Source organism: Carettochelys insculpta, chromosome 5, assembly GCF_033958435.1.
Source record: "Carettochelys insculpta isolate YL-2023 chromosome 5, ASM3395843v1, whole genome shotgun sequence".
Lineage (NCBI taxonomy): Eukaryota > Metazoa > Chordata > Testudines > Carettochelyidae > Carettochelys > Carettochelys insculpta.
The window spans coordinates 2,567,955-2,591,979 of NC_134141.1; the positions used below are offsets into that span (position 1 = coordinate 2,567,955).

A 24,025-nucleotide genomic window follows, 5' to 3' on the forward strand; every position below is an offset into this window, starting at 1 on the left:
CCAGGGTCATTTGCCAAGTGCTTTCTGGACTGGAATATGGCGATCACACTGCATTAACCCCAGTTCTATCAACTCCTAGAGCTCAGTTTTCTTGACAATAAGCAGATTTACGGTTAGCAGGTGGGCAACTAATGATTAGGGTATGGAACAGCATCCATGAGGAGAGCTTACAAAGACAGACTGGTCGGCTTGACAGCGATAAACAGACATGACTGAAGTCTCTAAAACAGGGATTGGGATGGAGAAAAGAGAAGTTACTCACCTGTAGTAATGATGGTTCTTCGAGATGTGTCCCCATGGGTGCTCCACAATAGGGGTCAGGCTCGCCCGGCGCCGCAGATCGGAAATCTTCCAGCAGTTTCTCCTGGATCACGCATGCGCCGGCACGCGCCACCCCCCTGCGCGCCCCCGGCCATGTGCGCGATCCGGTCCCCACCAGTTCCTTGACCAACCGCCTCGGATGCTCCTGAAAAACACTAGACAGAGATCCAAAGCGGGGAGGATGGGCGGGTGGTGGAGCACCCACGGGGACACATCTCGAAGAACCATCGTTACCACAGGTGAGTAACTTCTTTCTTCTTCGAGTGGTCCCCGTGGGTGCTCCACAATAGGTGACTACCCAGCAGTAACCCAAGTAAGGAGGTGGGTAATCAGTTGATGTGCAGCTTGCCCCCGAGAGGACTGCTGTCGACAGACGGGTATCCTCTTCGATACCCGAGGGAGGGCATAATGCTCGGCGAAGGTGTCGTAGGAAGACCAGGTCGCCGCTCTACAGATGTCTTTTAACGCGATGCCCTTGAAGAAGGCTGTTGACGCCGCCACTGCCCTGGTGGAGTGAGCCCTGGGCGGGGCCAGCAAAGGAGCAGTTTGAAGCTCGTAACACATTTTTATACAGGACACAATGTGCTTAGAGATTCTCTGTGAAGAGAGACCTTCTCCTTTTGACCTGGGAGAGAGAGAGACTAGGAGCCTGTCCGTTTTCCGGAAGGACTTAGTTCTGTCTATGTAGAAGGCCAATGCCCTCCTCACATCCAGGAGATGCAGGCGTGCCTCCGTGCTGGAGCTGTGAGGCTTCGGGTAAAACGAGGGTAAAACTATTGGCTCGTTAAGATTGGACTCCGAAGAGACTTTTGGAACAAAGGCTGGGTGCAGCCTTAAGGTTACCGCCTCCTTTGAGAATACTGTGCAGTGCGGCGTTGCCATCACTGTTGCGAGCTCACTCACCCTGCGGGCTGATGTAGTAGCAAGGAGGAAGGTTGTTTTCTTTTTTTATCATAAAGAGACTTATGGGAACTGTGGCTAATGGTTCAAAAGGTGGACCCGATAGCGTGCTGAGCACCAAGTCCAAATTCCACGATGGTGGAAGCGGTTTCCGAGGGGGGTACAGGTTTACCAGCCCCTTCTAGAACCTGGTAACAATAGGATGGGCGAATACCGTGGGCCCTTCCTCTGTATGCTGAAAGGCTGATATAGCAGTGAGGTGGACCTTTAGCGAGGATAGAGAAAACCCGCCTCTCTTGAGGTCCAATAAGTATTCTAGTATTACAGGTATAGGAATGTCAAGGGGAGCTAACTGCTCAGCGGAACACCAGGCTGTGAATCAAGTCCATTTCTGCTTGTAAGTCCTCCTGGTGGAGGTCCTTCGGCTACATTCCAGGACTACTTGTACTCCCTCCGTACACGTGCTCTTTAAAGAGCTGAGCCATGGATTAGCCATGCTTGTAGGTGCAGACCCTGAGGGTGCGGGTGCACTAAGGACCCCTGAGCCTGCATGAGTAATTCCAGTGCCACCGGTAGAGGGAGCGGTGGGCGGTCCGACATGCGCAAAAGCAAGGGAAGCCATTGCTGCTGATCCCAAGCGGGACTATGAGTATCATGCGAGCTCTCCCGCTTCTGGCTTCGTGCAAGACCTTGTGGCAAACATTGATCAGGGGAAACCCCCAAGTACGAAAAATGCGCCCTAGCAGATCGGAGCGGATCTGCCATTCGTGCGTGATTGCAAAGCACCTGCTCAGCTGATCTGCTTTCACGGTGTGAGTGCCCGGCAAGTACGAGGCTTTCAACATTATGTTGTTGGCAATGAACCAATTCTACAATTGGACTGCTTCCGCACATAGGGCACGGGATCGTGCTCCTCCTTGTCGATTGATGTAACACATAGTGGAGGTATTGTCAGTATTGAATCCCGACTACTTTGCCACGTAGGTAATCTCAAAAATGCTTGCAGGCGTTGAACACTGCTCTGAGCTCCGGCATGGTTATGTGCAGTGTCTGTTCCGCAGAGGACCATAGCCCTTGCGTTACCTTGTCGCCGATGTGCGCTCCCCATCTTATGTGGGAGGCATCGGTAGTAAGAAAAAAATAGAAATTTGTGGTTGGTGAAAAGGCACCCCCACTAGCAGATTCTCGGGGTTTTCCCACCACACCAGGGATCTGCGCACCTCTGTTGTGGGCGACACCACCCTGTGGACAGTGTGGGATGCCGGTTTGTAAACCCTCACCAGCCAATGCTACAGGCTTGACGTGTGCAACCTGGCATTCTGTACCACAAACGTCGCTGCCGCCGTATGGCCCAGCAGCTGTAGGCACGTTAAGACCGGCACCGTGGGGCTGTATGTAATGACTTGCACCAGCGAACTGATTGCGCGGAAGCGGGCGTCAGGTAGGTACACCTTTGCTGTGATAGAGTTTATGCGTGCCCCTATGAACTCTATATGTTGTGTGGGTTCGGACTTTGACTTTGCGAGGTTGATGACTAGGCCCAGCGAAGAAACGTGTCCGCTGTGATGCGTATCATGCGTGAGACCTCTGCCTTCAAGGTCCCTTTTAGCAGGCAGTCGCCCAGATATGGGAAAAATAAACACCCCGTCTGTGCAGGTAGGCTGACACCACTGCCAGGGTTTTGGTAAAAACTCTGGGGGCCGAGGAGAGGCCAAACGGAAGAACCCTGTGCTGGAAGCGCTCCTGGCTGACCGTGAAGCGGAGGAAGCGTCTGTGTGCCGGGTGGATTGTTATATGAAAGTAAGCATCTCGTAAATTGAGTGCTGCAACCCAGTCTCCATCGTCCAGTGCCGTGAGTATCAAGGCAACTGTGATCATCCGAAACCATTGCTTACGCAAGTAACTGTTGAGGCCCCGAAGATCTAAGATGGCCTCCAGGGTCCTGTTTTCTTCTCTGGTAGGAAGTAGTGTGAATAAAAACCTTCCCCTGGAATTATTCCGGCACTCTTTCCACCACCCTTATGAACATAAGGTGAGTCACCTTCTGCTTGAGCCTCGCCTCGTGGCAGCGTCCCTGAGGTGAGGCCTGGTGGGAGGCTTCGTTGGTGGAAGCGACTAGGAGGGGATCGCGTAACCCGTGGCTATGATCTCCAGCACCCATATGTCTGTGGTGATCTTTTGCCATTGGGAGTGGAATGGTCTGAGGCGATGATGGAACATGAGATGAGTGTGGCACTGAGCAAGGGTATTGATAGTGCAGGCCCCGACCTACCCATCAAACTTGTTGCCTTTAGGCCTGACCCGAGAGCGTACGGCTTTAAGAATGTCGCCTAGGAGTTCTGTACTGTTGCCGCTATTGATAGTGCCCTTGGTCGTAGTCCCATTGATATTGAGCACGCTGTGGTTGTAAGCGTAGCGTCTTTGCTGAGGGTAAAAGTTTTCCCTCCTGTATGGGGGAGTATAAATGCCCGAGGTTCTAAGTGTAGCTCTCGAGTCCTTACTGGGGTGAGGGACCGAGTGGGTTGAGTCCGCAAACAGCTTTTGTGTATCAAAGGGAAGGTCCATGATCTTTGCCTGTAGGTCCCTCGAGATACCCGACGTCTGGGTCCAGGATTCTCTACGCATGACCACTGCTGTAGCCGTTGAACGTGCCGCCGTGTCCGCCACGTCCAGGGCAATCTGAACTCCCGTCCGCGATGCTGCGTAGCCCTCTTGAACCATCGCCTTTAACACCGGCTTTTTATCTTCCGGAAGTGAATCCATGAGGGGAGTAAGCCTGGAGTAATCATCAAAATTATGGTTTGCTAGGTGTGCCCATAATTTGCCACTCTCAATAGCAAGATAGGAGAGGAATATACCTTCCTGCCAAACAGCTCTAGCTTCTTAGCATCTTTGTCCGATCCCCCCGATTTGTACTGAGAAGCCTTTGACCTCTGCTGGGACCACCCGACCACCAAAGAATTTGGTTGTGGGTGACTGAAGAGGAACTCCATGCCCTTTGCCGGGACCAAGTATTTCTTATCCGTTCTCTTGTTCGTAGGCGGAACAGAGGCCGGAGTCTGCCATGTAGTAGTGGCTGACTCCAGAATGGCTTCATCCAGCGGAATAGCAATTTTGGATGAAGCCGGGGGTCTCAAATTTTTCAGGAGTTTGTGATGTTTCTCCTGCATCTCTGCCATTTGAATGTCTTGCATGAAAGCCACCCTTCTAAACGGCTCCTGAAACTGTTTAAAGTCATCCAGGGGAGAGACGTCCCTGGGGGCCATGGCCTCATCTGGGGAGGATGAGGAGGAACCACTAAGGTAAACCTCCCTCGAACCCTCGGGTTCCTGCGTCCGATGATACACTTGCTCGCTGGAGGATCATGAATAAAAGTCTTGGGGTTCTAAAATTAACTCCCCTTTAGACAACTGTGTTTCCGTCCCCAATCGGGAGTGCCCACGGGGGTATTGAGCGGCTGGGGAGGGGACCTGCCCCTGGGTGTAGGCCTGTGGTTTGTCTGTGTCCAGCCTGATAAGGACAACCATGGCAGCACGGGCAAGGGTCCAGGGATGGAGACCTAGACCACTCGCGGGGTGTGTACCCCCGATGTCTGGGAGAGCGAGACCTTCGCGACGACACAGATAGAGGTGAAACTGGCTTGTGATAGTACGCCAGGGGGATCCAATCCCAGAAATGGTGAAGGTGGCCCAAGCCATGGTGACATTGGTTGGAGGAACGGAGAAGGAGGAGGTTTTTTTTTTTGTTTTTTGTTTTTTTTTTGTTTCTTTTTTCCCGGATGGGCCAGTGGAGACACAGGCCTTCAGTGCGGCGTGTGTATCACAGGGGGAGGGCTTGGTGCTGACAGCAGCGCAGCCCTGTCCAGAGATGGACTGCGGTGCCGGGTTTTTGATGTTGCCTTGCCCCTCCGCTGCGGGGCCGGCACTGCCCCCTTCCGTGCCAGGGATCTCGGCCCCGCTGTCAGCGCCGCGCTCGGCCCCGTCAGCTGCAGTGCCGCACGGGTATCCCCCTCCGGTGCCTGCAGGCTCCGTGCCTTGCAGCCCTGCACCACTGGTGCTGCAGGGATCTGTGCCGCCTGCGGCGGTGCCGCCGGTTCCGGCGCTTGCCTGGCTCACACTCTAGGCGCCGCGTGTGCCGGCTGTTGAATAATCGGAGGCTCAGCCTCTGCCACGTGCGCTGCCATGCTGCCACTTGCCTGAGTATGCGGCTGGTGGCTGTGTGCTCCGCTCGTCCTGCTCGCTGCAAATGCACGACAAGGATCAAGCCAGGGAGAGAGTTTCCTCTGTTTCTGCGCTGAGGGGGTCAGAGAGAAAAGCTGCCCTCCTCTTATGCAACCCAGAGGGCCCTTCTGGGTGAGGCTTCTCCGGCAAGTCCGGCTGGAGAGCCTTATCAACAAGAGCATTTTACGCCTCATCGCTATGTCCTTCCTGGCCCTGGCTGTGAGCTTAGCACAGTGAGAACACGTCTGGGTAAGCTGTAATTCCCCCAGGTGTCAGATGCATTCGCTATGCCCCACGGAGGCCAGCATAGCTTCACGGCATGACTCCTGCTTTTTAAAACCTGAAGAGGCCATTGCGTTGAGTCCTTTATTGTTAATAGGGTACTTAGCACTTAATCCGTGCCTTTCCACCCCAAGTAGTGATCACCGGCCTGCGGGGCAGCGGGCGGCCTAAATGGCCTTCACGTCTGCTCCTCTCTTTTCTTTTTTTTTTTTTGTTTAATAACCGAAACAAATTACATGTGGAAAAAAAACCACTAAGTAATCTGACTCTGGCCTTAGCCTGAGTGGATTCCGTCTGCAGCCGATGGCAGTTGAGAAGGAACTGGCGGGGACCGGATCGCGCACACGGCTGGGGGTGTGCAGGGGGGGCGGCGTGCGCCAGCGCATGCGCGATCCAGGAGAAACTGCTGGAAGATTTCCGATCTGCGGCGCCAGGTGAGCCCGACACCTATTGTGGAGCACCCACGGGGACCACTCGAAAAAGTAGTATTATATACGCCTTCACAACCTAAGAACTAGCGTTGCCCAATGTAATAGACATCAGCCTTTTCTACACAGGCCACTTCCTTCAGAAAATTTTTGGGAAAAGGGGGCCTCCGAAAGGGTCTTCCAGACTCCAAATCACGTGACGTTCTGCTAGTGAGGCGTGGGGAATTTGCATCTGCGCCTCATTAGCATCTTTCACGCCATGTATTAGCATGCCACTTCCAAAGGAAGTGGCCTGTGTAGAAACTGCCATCAGGTTTAACAAAAAACTATTTCTTCAAACAACATATGAAACTTACTGCCAGGGATGTTGTGACGGTCAATACTATAACTAGATATAAAACAGAATTAGCTAAGCTCATGGGGGATAGCTGCATCAATGGCTGAGCCAAAATGGTTAGGGATGGAATTCCCTGCTCCAGGTGTCCCAGCACCTGGCAGAGGGTTCGGGAGTGGATGATAGAAGATTGATCACTGGATTGCCTGTTTTGCTCGTTTTCTGTGATACACCGAACATTAGCCACTGTTGGAAGACAAGACTCTTGGCTAAGCAAACCTTTAATCTGACCCAGTATAACTGTTCCTATGATCTGTTTTCTTGACAATAGCCAGCAAGTGCCTGAGAAAGTAGTTTGCCACCTAAAGACGCACATAGTTTATTTGAATACATTTATTTCAGGACTCAGGAACAGCGTCTCTGCTATAGTTGTGAATCAAGACAGGTTCTCCTCCAAGCTCAGTTTATATGACTTTTCCAGTGCATTATATGATAGCAAATATTCTGAAACAGCAGCAGCAACAACACTGAATGTTTTGTACAAGTCACTGTTTAATACACCAACGTTCAGTACTACACAACTGAAGTTGGCATCATGGTAGTTTTGCAGAATTCAGCCACCTTTGCTCTATCTTTAACATAGGTGCTACTCTATTAGTGCTTTAATAAGCAGCATGTACTGAAAGGCCTATTACATTAAAAATTGATGAGGGCTCAAGGCAGATGTTCTAAGCATGTATGTGCCCAAATACCTTTAAGTCCCAAGTCTTCAAGAGATTTCCCAAGAGCATTTTTGAGATTTATAGTTGAACGTTTCCCTTAGTCTCCTATAACTCACTGGTGAACAAACAGGGACCAGAAGACAAAAGCCAGACAGGCTACCAATATCCAGAGTTTGCATGGCCTGCTAGATCAGACTAGAAAAATCTGAGCATGGGGATGGGAGGTTCCCAACAAGTAACACCCAAACACCTAAATGAGCTCAATACATTAGCTGGAGGTGAGAAGTACACAGCTTCTATCTTATGACATTTGATTTCTATAGTGCCCTAAGGCACCAAAGCCCCTTTTGTATCCCTGGGATGCTCACCATCAAGTCCAAATCCAAAATCTCTCGATTCTGAAGAATGTGGTCTCCCTTGTCATTGTTAGCTCCTTCTAACATCACTTAGGGTGAAGATCTGACCTCAAGGACTTAAACAGCTTACAGACCTTGCATCTGATTTCACAGAGCTATCAAAAGCTACTTTCAGATAAGGCCACTCAAAGGCTTCCATCGAGATGCTGCATTTATATCAGCTTGGGGCTTCAGTTACCAGTGCTACCTTGACACTTTTCTAGTAAATGTGACCCTTCTGCACAGGATCAGTAGAAGGTCTGACTGCAGCTGCATCCCCTATAATGACAAGTACAGATTAGCTGGAGGGGAAGCAGACTGCAGTTATTTCCACAAGCCACCAACAGACTGAAACAGCTGTGTCAAACCCATCCTGAGCCAGAACTTGCACAGATGCCCTTGGCAATAAGTGAGGCTTTTTGCACCATATCTAAAATACTACAAAGGCATCTGCACTTTATTTTCAATGCAGAATGGATACAATTCAGACAACTGAAGTTAGAAATAGTGACAAAGACACCCTTGACTTCTCCAGAGATGATCTCATTTAAATAAAGGAGATTTCCTTGCAATCTTACCTTCAGTTTCCTTGGGCCATCCCTCGTGGATCCTTTCCTTTTGCCTGGTGTAAGCATTGTGATCATTTTATCCAAGCCTCTTTCCAGACTTCCAAACATTTTGGCTCTTTTTTTTTTTTGGCCACTATCCACATGAACTTGATTAAGATCCATATCTACTGAGCGACACCTGTCACATTAAGAGATTACAAAAATACAGGCCTTCCATTTTCTCATTGACTGGAAGTCAGTCATTTAAGAAGAATCACTGAAATTACTACCACACCCTGGCTCTGTATCTAGAAAGACAAGCAGAATACATTATAGCTAAAAAGAGACTAAGAGGATGCTATGAGAATTACTGTTCAATAGTCATTTGGGATTTAAGCAGAATTGTGTATAGAAAACAGCTACCCTCTGGGGAAGTGGAATCAGGGTGAATTTGTAATGATGAAAAATAGGAATATACCCAAGACTGATCAGGTGTGTAAATTTAAAAACTTTTCTGCCTTTAATATTTTCCACTTTTAAAAAGGGGTTTAAGGAGGGTTTAAAACAAAGACAAGACAATGAAAGAATAGGTGCTATTGTAACAAGCCTTCATAGTCTATTGGAGGGTTAGGGTAGTCCAGTTCCAAATCACCAATGGGTATGAATACTGAATGGGTATGTACCGTCTTTCTGGGCTAATGACTGCTGCCGCCACTATTTCATCTGTATTTGCTGGGATTGTGGGTTTCTTAACCAGGGTGTCTTTAGTGCACTGACTTCTCTCTGCTGAAAGAAGAGACCAATCCAAATGGGTTAAGGTTTATCAAGGATAGGAATTCTGAACTTTTACAGCGAGACATTTTCATGATCTGTCATCTTAAACCAAATCCTCTTATCCCAACCTCAGTGTCACTGAAATATATAGAATACCCTCAACAATCTTTCAAATACAAACCACAAGGCACCATTACTCCTTACGTTCAAGATTCAGACAAAGGGAGTCATTTTGCTGAGGCACTAGTAGTAATTGCTCAGATGCAAGGCAAACAGTATAGTTCAGCTGTTAGAATACAGGATGAGGGTTGGATAAAAAGCTAGCTTTGGCTCCCATCTCTGCCATTGACTCAGGGTACGGCCTCGGGCAAATCACCTCCTCCACTTCCTCATGTGTACAACCTGCATGTTTAAGTCCCCACCTCCTGTGGTGGTGAATTACTGCCTGTGAACATCAAGACCAGAGACAGGTTTCTTATTCCCCAGTTGGCATGCTTCTCCCCCATACCACCACCACCCACCACCTGAGTCCCCTTCTGCCTCAGAGCATTTTTGCCTTCCTCCATGTGAAGGTCTGGCACTATTACACAACTGCCATTTCTACCATTCAGGATCACCCCTACTACGCCCAGCACAGAGTGATCAACACTTGTTGATACCCCCACTGGTATACTTCACTTTCCCACGTGATACTTTTCACAACCACAGCACAGGCAAATGCAAGTGCTTTCAGTACCTCACTGCACTTCAGTTTGGTTTGAAAATCCAAGCTCCTAAGATACAAGTGATGTCCTGTTTCTCCATCCCTACCTCATCATAGTCATAGCTAAAAGTAAAACTACAGCGACTGTTGTGCAATCTTCAGGAGATTTGCCCTGCACACTCAACCTTGGCACAGTTTCCCTGCACCACACGTTACTGCCAACAAGAAGTTCTGCAGGACAACTGATCCACTTGTACCTGTTGCCCTAGGAAAGACAGGGGATTGCATAACTGTTGTTGCCTAGGCTTCTGGCCAGGGCCCTGTTCATTAGGCAATAGCAGCCCACCCACCCCAACAGGAGCAAACACCTCTCTATCTGAGAAAACAAGTACGCTAAAATAACCTACCGGAATGGTTGGAATAGGGTTCAGCTTTCTACAGAAATGGCACCAGACATACAGCAGGAAGCAGGGACCTTACTGCTGGCATGACAAGCCTGTGTGCCAGTGAATGCAGGGATGGTGTATCAGTGAAGAGGAACTGCCACAACTCTGCCCATATCCCATTTTCCTTCAGGGATGAGGGACTGCATGGATTCTTACTTTCCTTTTCATGCAGTTTGCAGTCAAGGGGAGGCCAAGTCTCTTCTCAGAGCCAACAGCTGATCACCAGCTGATCACCAAAAGGAACAGAGCTTATAAGCTATTGACTAAGTTAACATATGAAGGGTCTTCATTGCAAGATTTGGATTTCACAGCTGACATCATGCTAGTGCAAGCAAATACGACAGGAAACCAAATGGGGGATAAGAAAGGAAACAGATGTGTTTTTGTAACCCAAAGGAGTGATTTAAAGCCCAGATAGAGGAATTCTTGAAAGTATCTCCATTCAAAACTGTTCTCAAGGAGGCAACAAGAAGGGGAGATTACGCCACCGAGAAACTCCTGTAGGTATCAGTTAGCTAGAGTGGAACATTCAGCTATACAAACCTTAAACACCACTCATATATAGCTAATGAAGTCTCACAGCAGACACACCTGTGGGGGGAAGCGCTTGCTTCAGTGCTGTTTGTATCTTCTTCTGGCTCTTACTCAGAGGTGTTTTTGGAGCAGGAAGCACAAACTGCTCTTCTTTCTTGACCATCAACACCAAGTCAGAATTCTCTTTGTTTTCACTCTTTGATGCTGCTTTTCTTCTCACTGGAGATGGAGGTGGTGTAAATTCTACACTATCTGGTGTGGTCTGATACTCTGAAGGCTAAAAGGGATTAACAGTGAATTAACTCTGGATGAAAGTTAATACTGTCAGTACACTGAACACACACTATGTTTTAGAAGCATCAGGTCAACATAGCTACAAAAAACCCAATACCAGATCACTTCTCTCTGACCCATTCACAAAGTAGTAAAGAGCAGGATCTTAAGTCACCGTATGTTAGGTCTGCTTACGACCATGATGGTTAGTGGAAGCATTCCTAGTTAGGAGCACTAACTAAAGAAGGACAATGTTGGGGATGGGGGAACTACACTAAGCCCAGTCCCCCCACTTCCTCCCCTATGTTTTGGGCTCCATGAGACAGACAGGCAGGCAGTGGGGAGCCCCCGCTATCCCACTGACAGCTTGGCTTTATCTATTCTGCAGCTGTGAAACAGACAAGACAGCCAAAAGCCAGCGTAAGTCAAACTGTATCCACATGGAGACCGGGTCACTAAACTACATTGCCATAAGCTCTACACCATTCATGGAGGTGGAGTTACGTTGTCAGTGTAGTAGGGCACTTACATCAGCAGGTCAAGGCTGCAGTGTGTACAATGACATGATTGGATTGCCATAGGTCCCCGCAAAGCAGCTTAACTCTGGAGTGTGGACAAGATAAAATTCTTCTTCACTTACTCCACTGGCTCCCTTTGGCCACCAAGCACAGATCAAATTTCTCCTCTTCATCTTTCAGGACTTGCCCATCACTGCCCTAGCTACAGCTCCGATCATTCATTGCATATTCTCACTGCAAAACACTACCAGCCTCACTATCCCCTTTGTATCCTTCCTTGTCTGTTTCTTTTTCTGCACTGCCCCTACACATAGCACAAGCAGCAGATCCTCTGCCTCTTGTTATCCAAGCGAGGACCCACAGACTAGGAAAGGATGTTACAGTTTATAGCAATAGCCATCTGACCACCAAAGGCTTTTAGCTCCATCTTAATTTGTAACACCGTCTGGCCAGGAACTGTGTCTATTCAGCACAAAGCCAGGATAGTGATACTTAACATAAATGCTGTGTGCATTAAGAAAACCTCAGAGAGGCAGACAGCCTTGAAACAAGAGCAACTGTTTTTTGGAAATCAGTTTAATTCAAGCACCTGGATTGTTTGGGGCATATGCAGAGCAAATCTGGAATATGGCGATTCCTCATAAAATGCATCATCTGAAAAGTCCATGGAACCAAATGCACACAGCATTTCCCTGCAGTCTTGCACGTCTTCGTAAGTCAGGTTCTTCTCAGCCTGTTTAAAGAAAAAGGAGATGCCAGAGATTCTAATAAGGCATTTACTGAAAACTTATCAGTAAAGAACTTCATTACTTTTAGAGTTGGTTTTCATAGTTTACAGCTTTGCTCTTTAGAGTTTCTAGTTTTGGGCACCATCTCAGGTCACTTGTCATTTGAAAAGCCATAAAAGTTATGAGCAACAGCAGCAGATACAACATTATGCTGAAAGCACCATTAAACACAAGCAACCCATGCAGCAAGAGGCAACACCCGCTATTGATTTCTTCATGCAAGCCATAAGTCCCTAGCCATGCTAGCAAACACCACAAGTGTGGTCCTGCAAAGAGGAGATGCAAAATACAGGGAAGGAATATGGGAGAGCTGCTTAGTCATATTATTTAGGTCTGATACCCTGGAACAAATGGCTGTGGTAAGTCAATCACTTAAAGCTGCTGGGTGAATCAGCAAAAAAACTTGATTCTCTCACAGAGATGAAATTTCAACAGATGTAAAACCCTGTAGGGTTTTATGCCCATTGCACATGCTGATTCCTTCAAAATGCCAGAGGCCAGGAAGAGTTTAGTTCCATATTTCTGTAGGCTGTGGCCTTATTTGTTGCTATTTTTCCAGTGATGTCATGGCCCCCATCTTTTAAAGAGAGCGATTGGATTGGTTCTCTCTAGAGGGCATTTCCTGCTATGATCCTTCTGTTTAGGTGATGGCAGGTCCAAAAGGAGAATCACTAGAGTGGCACAGCTGTACCGAAGTACCCATGCCAGCATAGCACTACTAGTGCAGAGACTACACCAAAGGCAAAGCTCTCCTGTCACCATTAGTCCACCTCCCCAAGCAGCAGCACGTGTCTCCTGCCAACAAGAGTACACCACTTATGTTGATAATAACAGAGAGAAAGCCATGCTAGTCTATATACTAGCAAAACAAAAAAGCAGTCCAGTAGCACTTCAAAAACTAACAAAATAATTTATTAGGTGATGAGCTTTCATGGGACAGACCCACTTCAGATCATAGTCTGTTCTGGTATGGCTATGATCTGAAAGAGCTTTCGTGGGACAGACCCACTTCTTCAGATCATAGCCGTACCAGAACAGACTATGATCTGAAGAAGTGGGTCTGTCCCACAAAAGCTCACCACCTAATAAATTATTTTGTTAGTCTTTAAAGTGCTACTGGACTGCTTTTTCACTTATGTTGGTGTAATTTGTGTTTCTCTAGGGTTGCTGTTCCACACCCGAGTGACTGGAGTACTAATGTAGATCTACCCCTAGTTTTGCAGTAAGTCAATGCTTACAGTGCCTTTTTGTAGTAAAATGGGCAGAAATAGCCACTCCCATGGTCAGACAATATTTAAATTCAGAGTGACTGGACAGGAGATGGTTTTCAATACATCTGTGGATTGCACAGAACTCAATGGAAGGCCTCAGTGTTATTTGCCACTCCAATGAAATTGCAAACAATAAAGTCACCCATCAGCCCTCAGCTGAAAATAATGCCATTATAAAAGGGAACCACCATGTTTTGTCTGGAGACAAATGGGTTTTGGCCAGTGATCAACAGTATTGCCAAGATCAGATTTTTCATTACTATTGAAAGCCAAAGTGTAGCTTTCTAGTATATGACCAGATGTGCCACTGATGATTACTATAAGACCTTATCAGTCACCTGTTCATAGCAGCCAAGAATTTAGTAGCCAGATTCTGTAATTGAAATCATGTCTCATTACTCTGTGAATAATGGAACAGGACCTGATGGGCCAGGAGAAATTCACTCCATTATAGAAATGCTACTACAAGTCACTGGGCGGGGGGGTGGGAATACTATTTCCAGGTGGCAGATTTAACCATTACTAGAAAACAGCACTGTCATTCAAAGCATAATTTGGTTTAGTCATTCTTTTGGAAAATCTTTGTACTTCAAGCTGCTTGTCACACAAAGCTAATTATGTTCAAGCCACTGACAACACAGACCAAATCTCTAAATTAAGAGTCCTGCCAGCTTAGTTTCCATAGACAGGAGGTCAGCTAAGCTGAAATGGCTCAGCAGCAGATCTTCAGAAAGTATGTTTTAGAGTACTGGAGAAGTTAAGTATTTCCCCAGGTACTGTCTTGAGACTAGTAAGCGTATGTTACAGAAGAGATATTGAGGTAATCTGGCTCATCTCTGATGAATTGCTCTTATTGTTAATGGTAGTATTTTGCCAAATCCATTTCAATATCTCAAACAATGAGGCTTCCATTAGCACTGCATACTTTGAACTGCTCTCAGCAATACAGAATGGCACCAGTCCAGCCTTTGGGAAGGTGCAACTGCCCACTTGCTCCTGGCGTTCCCCAAAGGGTTGTATTATAGCCATGTCCAGACACTGCATTGGTTTTCATTCTGTTTGTGCCAAAGGAATTACATTTATAAACCTAACTACATACCAAGAGATGCTTAGGCTGTTAATCACTGCCTTAAATTGCTTTCCTCTACAATGCTAGCAAGTGACTACAAGAGTTTTCAGTGACAGCCTTAGCATATTTCAGTCCACTAAAAGGCAGTTGAAAGTATAGATCCTACATATAATATTGTGTTATGAAACAAAAGCAATTTAGATTTTATATGGTCTTTTTAATGGGATCATCTTTGGGAAGGTAGTGCAAAACCAAACACTGCATTAACATGGTACAGTACAGAGGCCTACAACTTACCTTCAGTTCTCTGCACGGTGTGACGCTAGCATATTCTGCTGCTAGAGAGGGAAGCCATAGACGGACAGGCTTACCATGAGCCTTCTTGGATTGAAGCAGGAGGTATGTTGCTGATATTTGATCATATTTCCACTAAAACCAAGAGGAATGTGTCAGAACACTATTTCAGGGTCATGGTGAACACTGCTTTAAATTATACTTTTCCTGCAAGGAAAACATCTACTTATTACAGACTCTTCTGGTCTGTATGGCCACACCACTGTAATGCCATAAAAGTCAATGGAGTTGTGTTGGTGTGGAGATCAAAATGAGGTTGTGCTCGTTACTACTCTGCCACCATTCATGCAAGCAAGTTAGAACTGTGGTCTAGAGATTGCAATAGAGGTGAGAAACAGGCAGAAACCCCCTATTCAAATGAAATCAATGGCAAGACTCCCACTGAATTCAATGGGGACAGGATTTCAATCAGAACACCTTGGTTCTTTTCCAGTTGTCACTGAATTGATATAGGACCTCAGGCAAATTGTGTCCATTTCCTTTATCTAGAAGCTAGGTATGTCCTTGCCAGCTTCCCAGAATGGGATTTGTGATTAGTCTTACATTAGGCCTTTAAAAAGGATTTAAAAAGTGATAAATCAGAGCAGCATTCTGTGCATCTTGGCTGAAGAGATCTAGTTGTCTTAACAGACAGACAGACAGACGAGTCTTTGAAGTTTGTTCCAGAGCTATAGAGCAGGAATAAGTGTAGATGGGTTAGACAGCAGTTCTTATTTCCCCAAGATTCATGTCATACTAGCAGCATTTGATTCACAATTTCCAGTCAGGTTGATTCTATAACTACTGCCTGGAGGGTTGGGCTTCCCTCTGAAAGAGCAAGAAGTCCTGTGACACCTCATAGACAAAGAGATATTTTGGAGCATAAGTTTTTGTGGGTATAGACCCACTTTGTCAGATGCATGAGTGGGAGTTCCAGAGGAGGTTCTAAATTTATAAGTTCATGAAAAGGAGGGAGTCCCAGTCAAGAAGGCCAGAGTTGACCAAGTCAGTTCAGTCATAGAGGACGTGGCCCATCATTAGTATCTAGTGTGGAGGTGTGAACATCGAGAGGAGAAACTACTTTTGTAATTGGCCAGCCACTTCCAGTCTCTGTTCAGTCCTTGGTTGGTGTCAAATTTGCAAATGAATTGCAGGTCTGCAGTTTCTCTTTGGAGTCTGTTCACATATCTACACCAGTGTCACCATCATAGGACCTAACCACATCAACCACACCATCAGGGGCTCATTCACCTGCACATCTACTAATATAATATATGCCATGTGCCAGCAATGTCCCACTGCAACATTCATTGGCCAAACTGGACAGTCTCTACGTAAAAGAATAAATGGACAAATCAGATATCAGGAACGGTAACATACAAAAACCTATAGGAGAACACCTCAGTCTCCCTGGACACTCAGTAACAGGTTTAAAAGTAACCATCCTGCAACAAAAAAAGAACTTCAGAAACAGACTCCACATAAGCTGTTGCTAATAGACCACATACTCCACGATGGAACTGACCATCTCAACTCTGGCCCTCCTCTTGACTGAGACTCCCTCCTTTTCATGAGCCTATAAATTTAGAACCTCCTCTGGAACTCCTACTTGTGCCTCTGACAAAGCAGGTCTTTGCCCCCCAAAAGCTTATGCCCCAAAAACCTGTAACAAAGAGATAGCAGTGTTAGTCTATATTCTACCAAAACAAAAAAGCAGTCCAGTAGCACTTTAAAGACTAACAAAATTTATTAGGTGGCGAGCTTTCGTGGGATAGACCCACTTCTTCAGAGCATAGCCACACCAGAACAGACTCAATATTTAAGGCACAGAGAACCAAAAATAGTTTAAGGTTGACAAGTCAGAGATCTTGTAGTTTTTGGTCTCTATCAGAAGGATCAGAGCAAATGCAATTGTACTTAAGGGCTTGACTATAATCCATTGAAGTGGTCTGTCCCACAAAAGCTCATCACAGAATAAATCTTTTTGTTTGTCTTTAAAGTGCTACATTTATGCTGCTTTGTTTTGTTGGGGTCTTAGACATTTAGGGGTAAATTAGGGCTAAATAGCAGCACAGAACACAGAGCCAAGACAGGTGGCTATAAATAAACTTTATGGGACTGTGAAAGTTGGCCACACCCATGATATGGTCATCCAGTGAACTAATTGTGCCAGATTACAGATGATGCCGGGAAGAGAGTTCTGGATTACAGAGGTTCAACCTGTACTCTGAAGCTCCTCTATGAAATTGAATTGGTTTTAAAAGAAAAATCATGCCAGCAACTTAAGTTTCCCTTGAAGGACACTAGAATTGTGGTTAAAACTTTGTCAAAAATTTAGGAAACACCAGAGTCTGATATGGGGGCAGGAGGGAAGAATAGTAATGTCTGAACTGCAGCTGAGCTGACAGTTAAAGTAGCAATACTTTGCAAGAACTGTCTTAGGTAGCCCATAGAGCTAGTTTTAGCATTCAACAGTAATTCAAGGAACCTGCAGGCCTGTATCCCATAAGATGTTAGCTTCAACCGCTAGCATAGGACTTAAGCCAGATGATCTTTGGCACCAATAAGCGGCTCAATGCTCAACCCCATGTTTTGGGGAACTGAGTAAGTATAAGAGGGAAGTTGGTACATAACATCAGGCAACTACAGGAATAAGAGCTAACACACCAGTATTTGGTTTTAGGGTAGAAACATGTGCAGACAAGAGTGTCGTTGCAACTAATTGGCATACATAAGTTAAATAGTAACAGATAGCTGTGCTAGTCTATATACTATCAAAACAAAAAAAGCAGACCAGTAGCACTTTAAAGACTAAAACTAGCACTCAGCATTAGTTGGGTGAAAAAATACAAGTAAGGAAGAGGAAGATACAGCTATTGAATATTCATTAGACATAATGGCATCAGCATCATATTATAAAATACGTATGCTAGCCTATGTGCATGGGAGAGAGAAGTAGGTTTTGGGAGGTACCATAATGATGGCCACTGGTGAGGAAACAAGTATTTAAGGTTGTTCTTCAAGGAATGCTGAGAGTACAGATGTTCAATGTACATTTTGTATTATCTCTATCCACCATAGTGGATCAGAACACTTGACTCCACTAAACGTATTAATCAATTACTACAAATACAGAAGCAAGCAGTGAGTGTTGCAACTATGGATATTCCAACTGAAAAGCAATTTTAGTAATGGACCTGTTCTTGGGAATAAGAGCCTGCCAAACTTCAGAGTGATAACTGGGAATTCTTAAGTAATAACATACACAATCCACAGATCAGGCTATGCTGAACTTGGGTATCATACTTGAACCAATGAGTATTTGAATCAGCTAATATGTTCAAGTTGCAGGTTACTTACCTCTGAAATTAACTTACTCATACTTTGCCTGCTGCGTTTATAGAACACGGAAAGCTCTGTTATGCAGTCATCATCAAGATGTCCAGGCTGCAACGAGTTTGTAATGTTAAAGTTTCAGACTTTGAAATCGTCTACATCGTGTTTGAGAGGGGGATGTTCCCATGAAGCCAGATGGCTCTAGGTTGACAGCCCAATATTTCTGGACAGTACTGCTGTGATTTGGCCTGACATCCTGTCTAATGAGCCACAGAACTTCCAAGGTAATTCCTAAAACAGATCTTTTAGAAAAGCATTCAACCTTGATTTTAAAAATTGCCTAAGACTGAAAATCCACTATGATCCTTTGTAATTAACCCTCACTATTAAACAGATGTGATTTTACTGGCATGCACTTCGATTCCTTCCCTACTTAAAAAGGAACAAACAAAGCTATTAAAATACATGCTTGCAGTTTTACACATTAGAACTCATGTTGGATGTACAATAAAGGAGCTCTTTGCATAGAGAAACAATGACACCCAATGGCCAAACACGGGGACTGGCTGTACATACTTGAATATTTTCCCTCCTGTTTATCACTTACACCTAGTCTAGCCTAGATTTTCAGTTTTGTGTTAACATCTATGGCTAGTATAGTATTTAGTGAAGAGGATCTAATTTTAGATTTTATAATAGTTTTACATGAGGTGTATCCCACATAGGAGATTACAGAAAATTAATAAAGTTGTAGAACAGAACTATATAAGACATTTCCTACTCTTGGTTCTGCAGCACACAGGTGCCTTATTTTCAAAGATATATACCTTACTGTATACAAATATCCAATTGTATCACAAGTACTCAATCTAACTGGCCAGCTAGCTGTGAAAATACCCATCAGATCCTTTGATGTTTTTTAAAATTAACTAGATTGCATTAAATTCTGCAGCTCACACAATGAGGTCCTCCTCCTTCATAGGGATTAAGTATTTCACATTGAGTATCATCATCTTCAATATACATTTGAGAGAAAGAGAACCTTAAAATTCAACAGGTACTAGCTGAACAAAAGTCATCTTTAGGTTTGTCCCTTTGAAGGATGAATATTTTACATTGTCTCCACATGCCATCTATTAAGGCATCAATTCAGGAATAATTTATGCTCTAGTCACTACATGGTACAGTAATTCTCTAGTTAGTGTACTCACTGGGTATTTGCTTTGCCATTGAACAGTGTAGGCATAATCATGCATGAGCCATGGGTGAGTCAAGAGATGTTTAACTGTAATTCGCTTCTTTGGATCCACCTAATGGGTAGTAAGAAATCTAGTCAGCCAGGACTTCCACAAAATGGACACCAGTTACTCCTCAGAACATTGGAGTTGAAAGTTCAAGTAGTAAAGATAAGGTCAGGCCACAGGGGTGTGTTATGGAAGGCTCCATTAACAGTAGCTGAAGGGATAATTAGCACTTGTCACCATGGCCAACAGTAACCCAGCTAATTTGTTCTATAAATTTAGCTTGCTATAAAAGCCCACTTGGACATTAAGTTTATACAGCAAGGTTACAATCCCCTAAATGAGAGTGGAAGACGGCTTTAATGTTAGGAACATGACAGCTGCACCATCCTAGGCAGAGTGCTTTGAGCAATGTTCTGTGAGCACAGTCCTTGCAGTGAAGGGACTGTTATATTCTCTTGAAAGATTTTTGAGCTAAGATACTATACTTCAATGCTATTTTGAGTAGTGAACAGTACTGTAAAAGGTTATGGCCTGAGTAGAACCGACTGCTTTACCTGCAGCATCTGGTGGAGAAGCAGTATACTGCTAGCAGAAAGCCACTTCGGAACCTCATATTTTCCTCTCTGTATTAAAAAAAATTGAGTGAACTTTGGCCAGCTAGTGCAAATATCTTCATGAAATTTCTTAGATAACTCACTAGCATTTATCTTCATGCAGAAAACCCATAATACAATTTGGAGCTAGAAGAACTGGCATTTGAAACATATTTAGACTAATTTGAAGTCAAGCGTGACTAGTTTTTAGGTTAAAATAGATTCCTGCTAAGTGCCATGGATAGAAGTCTGACCTTGACCTGCTGCTACAGGCACATAATTAAACCAGATTGCAGATAAACAAATGAGGTGTCCCACAAGGGTTCACATTGGGACCAATCCTATTCAACGTATTTATAAGTGATCTAGATAAGGGTGGCAAAACTTGTAAGTGATACTAAAATGCTCAAGACAGTTAAAGCAGATTGTGAAGAGCTTCAAAGACAAAACTAAATAACAGCACTATAAAATGGCACATGAAATTTAATGTTGATAAATGCAAAGTAATGTACAATGGAAAAAATAATCCCAACTATATGTACAAATGATGGGGATTAGTTTAGCTATAATCACTCAAGAGACACCCTGGAGTCATTGTGAATAGTTCTCTGAAAACATTCAATTGATGTGCAGCAGCACTCAAAAACCAATGTTAGGAATCATTAAAAAAAGGAATAGGAAATATTTTATTACACCTATATAAATCCCTGATATGCCCACATCTTGACTACTACACACAGATATGGTCATGTCATCTCAAAAAACGATATGGGCATTGGAAAAGGCTCAGAAAAGGGCAACAAAAATGATTAGGGGTTTGGAATGGGACCATATAAAGAAAGACTAAAGATTGGGACTTTTCATCTTAGAAAAAAGGAGACTAACAAGTAAGATATGATAGAAGCCTATAAAATCATAACTGGCGTGGAAAAAGTGAATAAGAAAAAATTATTTACTTGTTTCCAAAACATAAGAACTAGGGGCCAACAAACTAAATTAATGGGTAGCAGATTTAAAACAAAAGGAAGTTTCTTCACACAGCAGGCCTGTGGAACTCCTTGCCAGAGGAGGCTGTGAAGATCAGGACTTGAACAAGGTTCAAAAAAGTAGTAGATAAATTCATGGAGGTTAGGGTCCATCAGTTGGTAGGAATGGCATCCCTACCCTCTGTCAAAGGCTGGAAATGGATGACAATGACTACCTGTTCTGTTCACTCCCCTCTGGAGCATCTGGTATTGGCCACTGTCGGCCAACAGGATACTGGTCTCGATTGACCTTTGTCTGATCCAGTATGGCCACTATGTAGGGTAAGAGCAACTAAGCCATCAGCTCCAGCACACATTCTTCTACTCAGCCCTTATTCATACCATTTTGTTGCACCCAATTTTGGTATTCAGCCTTGAGTATGCAAGCACTTTGAACAGGAAATGTGGTTATATAGCACCTCTCATAATGATGTAGCAAGTATAGACTTGAAAAGGTAGGCCATGATAGGTCCTTGAACTACCAAGTGCTGGAGTCTGGACTAGGTAAACCGAGACTATTCCTTACAGGGATTTGTCCAACCCGTTCTTAAAACCCCACAATAGATTCTGAGCTTACCTATCTTGAGAGATAGAACATTTAAATCTCCTTTGCTGTAGATTAAGCCCATTACTACTTGTCCTACCATCAACAGGCCTCGGAAACAACTGATCACAATTGTCATTTTAACAGCCCTTAATGTAAGTTTTCATACATCACATTCTCCTACAGTCTCTTCCCAAGATGCTTTGTTTAGTCTTTCCCTATGAAAGTTTCAGAAAGCCTGTCCTACCATTTTTGCTGCTGTCCTCTGGATTATCCAGTATGTCCAACCACCACCCTAAAAAGTAGTGTCCAGAACTGGTCACAGTGCATCAGCCAAGGCCTCACCAGTGCCTAATACATTCAACATTTCTGTTAATACACCCCAGAATGAATAGCCTCTTTTTGGAACTTGATTCCATGTAACTTTTCAGCAGTACTACCATCTAGCCATTTATTCCCCATTTTATAGCTGTGCATTTGATTTCTCCTTCTCACATATAATACTGAGCACTTGTCTCAGTGGGCGTGGGTACTACTGTGATTTGTACTTTAAAATAGAATGAAGGTTTTAAATCAACTGCTAGACAAAGAATTAAAATTAACCTGATTTAACATTCTGTGCTTTAATAGTGGGATTAGTTATGTCACCAAAAGGGAAGCAGTCTTGCATTTATCTGCTTTCCATTTATTTGTATTTCTAATGCTGGACAGGCACCCTAGAGGTAGAAGGTGGCATTCACTAACCAGAAAAACTGGAAAGGATTTAAAAAACCTAGAAAATGTGGAGTTTTTATTAAAGCCAACAATCCATTGTTGGTGTAGCACGTCTGACTAGTAGCTGAAACACTAATTGCTTCCAAATTTGAGGAAAGATAACTGCTACAAAAGAGTCAAACTCAAATTGCTACCAACACCTCATGTTTTCATTTTAGTATACAAAGTCAGTGAAGAATCATTGTGAAATATGATTTAGCTATCAAATTGGAATGAAATGCACTGAATTTCATTTTTGCAGCCATGTTTCAATTAATACATATTTCTTTAGCTCCTTTGGTTTCATAATAGGGGGTCTGAATTCTTGTTGCTTTTGTTTTTTAGTCACGATTAAGAAGTTTAGAAATACTACTATTTGATAGCTGTGATATAGGAAATTTCTCTCTACAAGTAAGCTGAAGTGAAAGTTTTATATTTTCCAAGGAGAGCTGTAAAATTGAGATTTGGCACTAAAATTCAGCTCTGGCATATGAATACAGATGAGTAAGTAATGATTTATTAGTAGCCATGCTAGGAGTTACAGTTCAGCATTTTTATAAAGATAGCCAACAAATACACAACATAGAGGGAAATTTGATGCTTAATGAGGAGCTGTCAATTTTTTAATCTGATTTTCAATCAAAGCAAGACGCATTTAGTTGAGTGTTATTTCCAAGTGAAGTAATGTAAAGCATTTTAGGCAAAGAAACATACTGCATTCAGGCGATATGACACCCTAATTAGATTCACCCAGTGGACTGTACTACACTCTGACACAGAACAATAGTTTGAGCTGAGATTACAGTAAACTTCAAAATCTATAATGTGTGAAATTAAACTCCACAACAATGCATAAAAGTCCTAATTTGAATCAATTTTCCAACTTGCAAATAAATCAAAAATTGAAAATGGAATTCAGAGTAGTAGAAACAAGCCTATGTTGGCAGATAATCTTAATTAGGAAGGTTGTATCTTGTCCTCAAACATAAGTTCTTAAAGCATGTTCATTTGAATGCATTTAGACAAATTTGGGTAGCCAGTGTTCTGTGAATTCAGATCAGCTCTAGCTCCAGAGCATATGGCACAGTGATGAAAGTACTATGTAGGATTCATCTGCAAGACTCATGTTAAGCTTTGTCTAGGTTATATTTAGCCACCTAGAAGTTTACTAAATTCTCACTCAAATTATATAAATAAAAAAACCACACAAGTCCAGCAGCATCTTAAAGACTACACAGATTTATTTGTGCATAAGCTTCCCTGGGTAAAACTCACTTCAAATGCATCAGGACTCCTCATTGTCTTTTGCAAATACAGTGTAGACTAACATTACTACCCCTTTGAGACTTGTCAAACTATTTAAAGAATGGGTACCCACTCTGGGCAGTTCATAAAAGTGCCTTAAACAGAAAGCATGAAAGGGAATACTTATTTTTAAATATGCTGGGGAAAGTACATTCAATTATTTGCCAGAGCCTTTAGGTGCAAGAACATTTGTCCTCCTTACCAAACAATATCTGTATTGGCCAACCCCAACTAAATTCTTTTCAGTTTTATGATTAGGGCACCAAATCTGTCATGTAGGGTTCAGAAGTCTGGATACCGTGACTTTGTGACTTATGCAATGGCTACTGTAGGTGAAACCAGGGCCCCAGCCTTGCTAGGGTGTCC

The 24,025-nt window shown here is 44.1% G+C and overlaps 1 protein-coding gene across 1 annotated transcript in view; it reads right to left on the bottom strand.

Annotated features, from left to right (window-relative positions):
• MELK (maternal embryonic leucine zipper kinase) overlaps positions 1–24,025 on the bottom strand; it is a 45,246-nt gene that overhangs the window by 3,816 nt on the left and 17,405 nt on the right. The window contains exons 9-16 of the mRNA XM_074994014.1: positions 19,994–20,062; positions 19,407–19,505; positions 18,220–18,306; positions 14,824–14,955; positions 11,988–12,131; positions 10,665–10,884; positions 8,834–8,936; positions 8,181–8,349 (exon numbers count right to left, since the gene is read on the bottom strand). Of these exons, the coding sequence (XP_074850115.1) occupies positions 8,181–8,349; positions 8,834–8,936; positions 10,665–10,884; positions 11,988–12,131; positions 14,824–14,955; positions 18,220–18,306; positions 19,407–19,505; positions 19,994–20,062 (1,023 nt within the window). The remainder of the gene's footprint in view (positions 1–8,180; positions 8,350–8,833; positions 8,937–10,664; positions 10,885–11,987; positions 12,132–14,823; positions 14,956–18,219; positions 18,307–19,406; positions 19,506–19,993; positions 20,063–24,025) is intronic.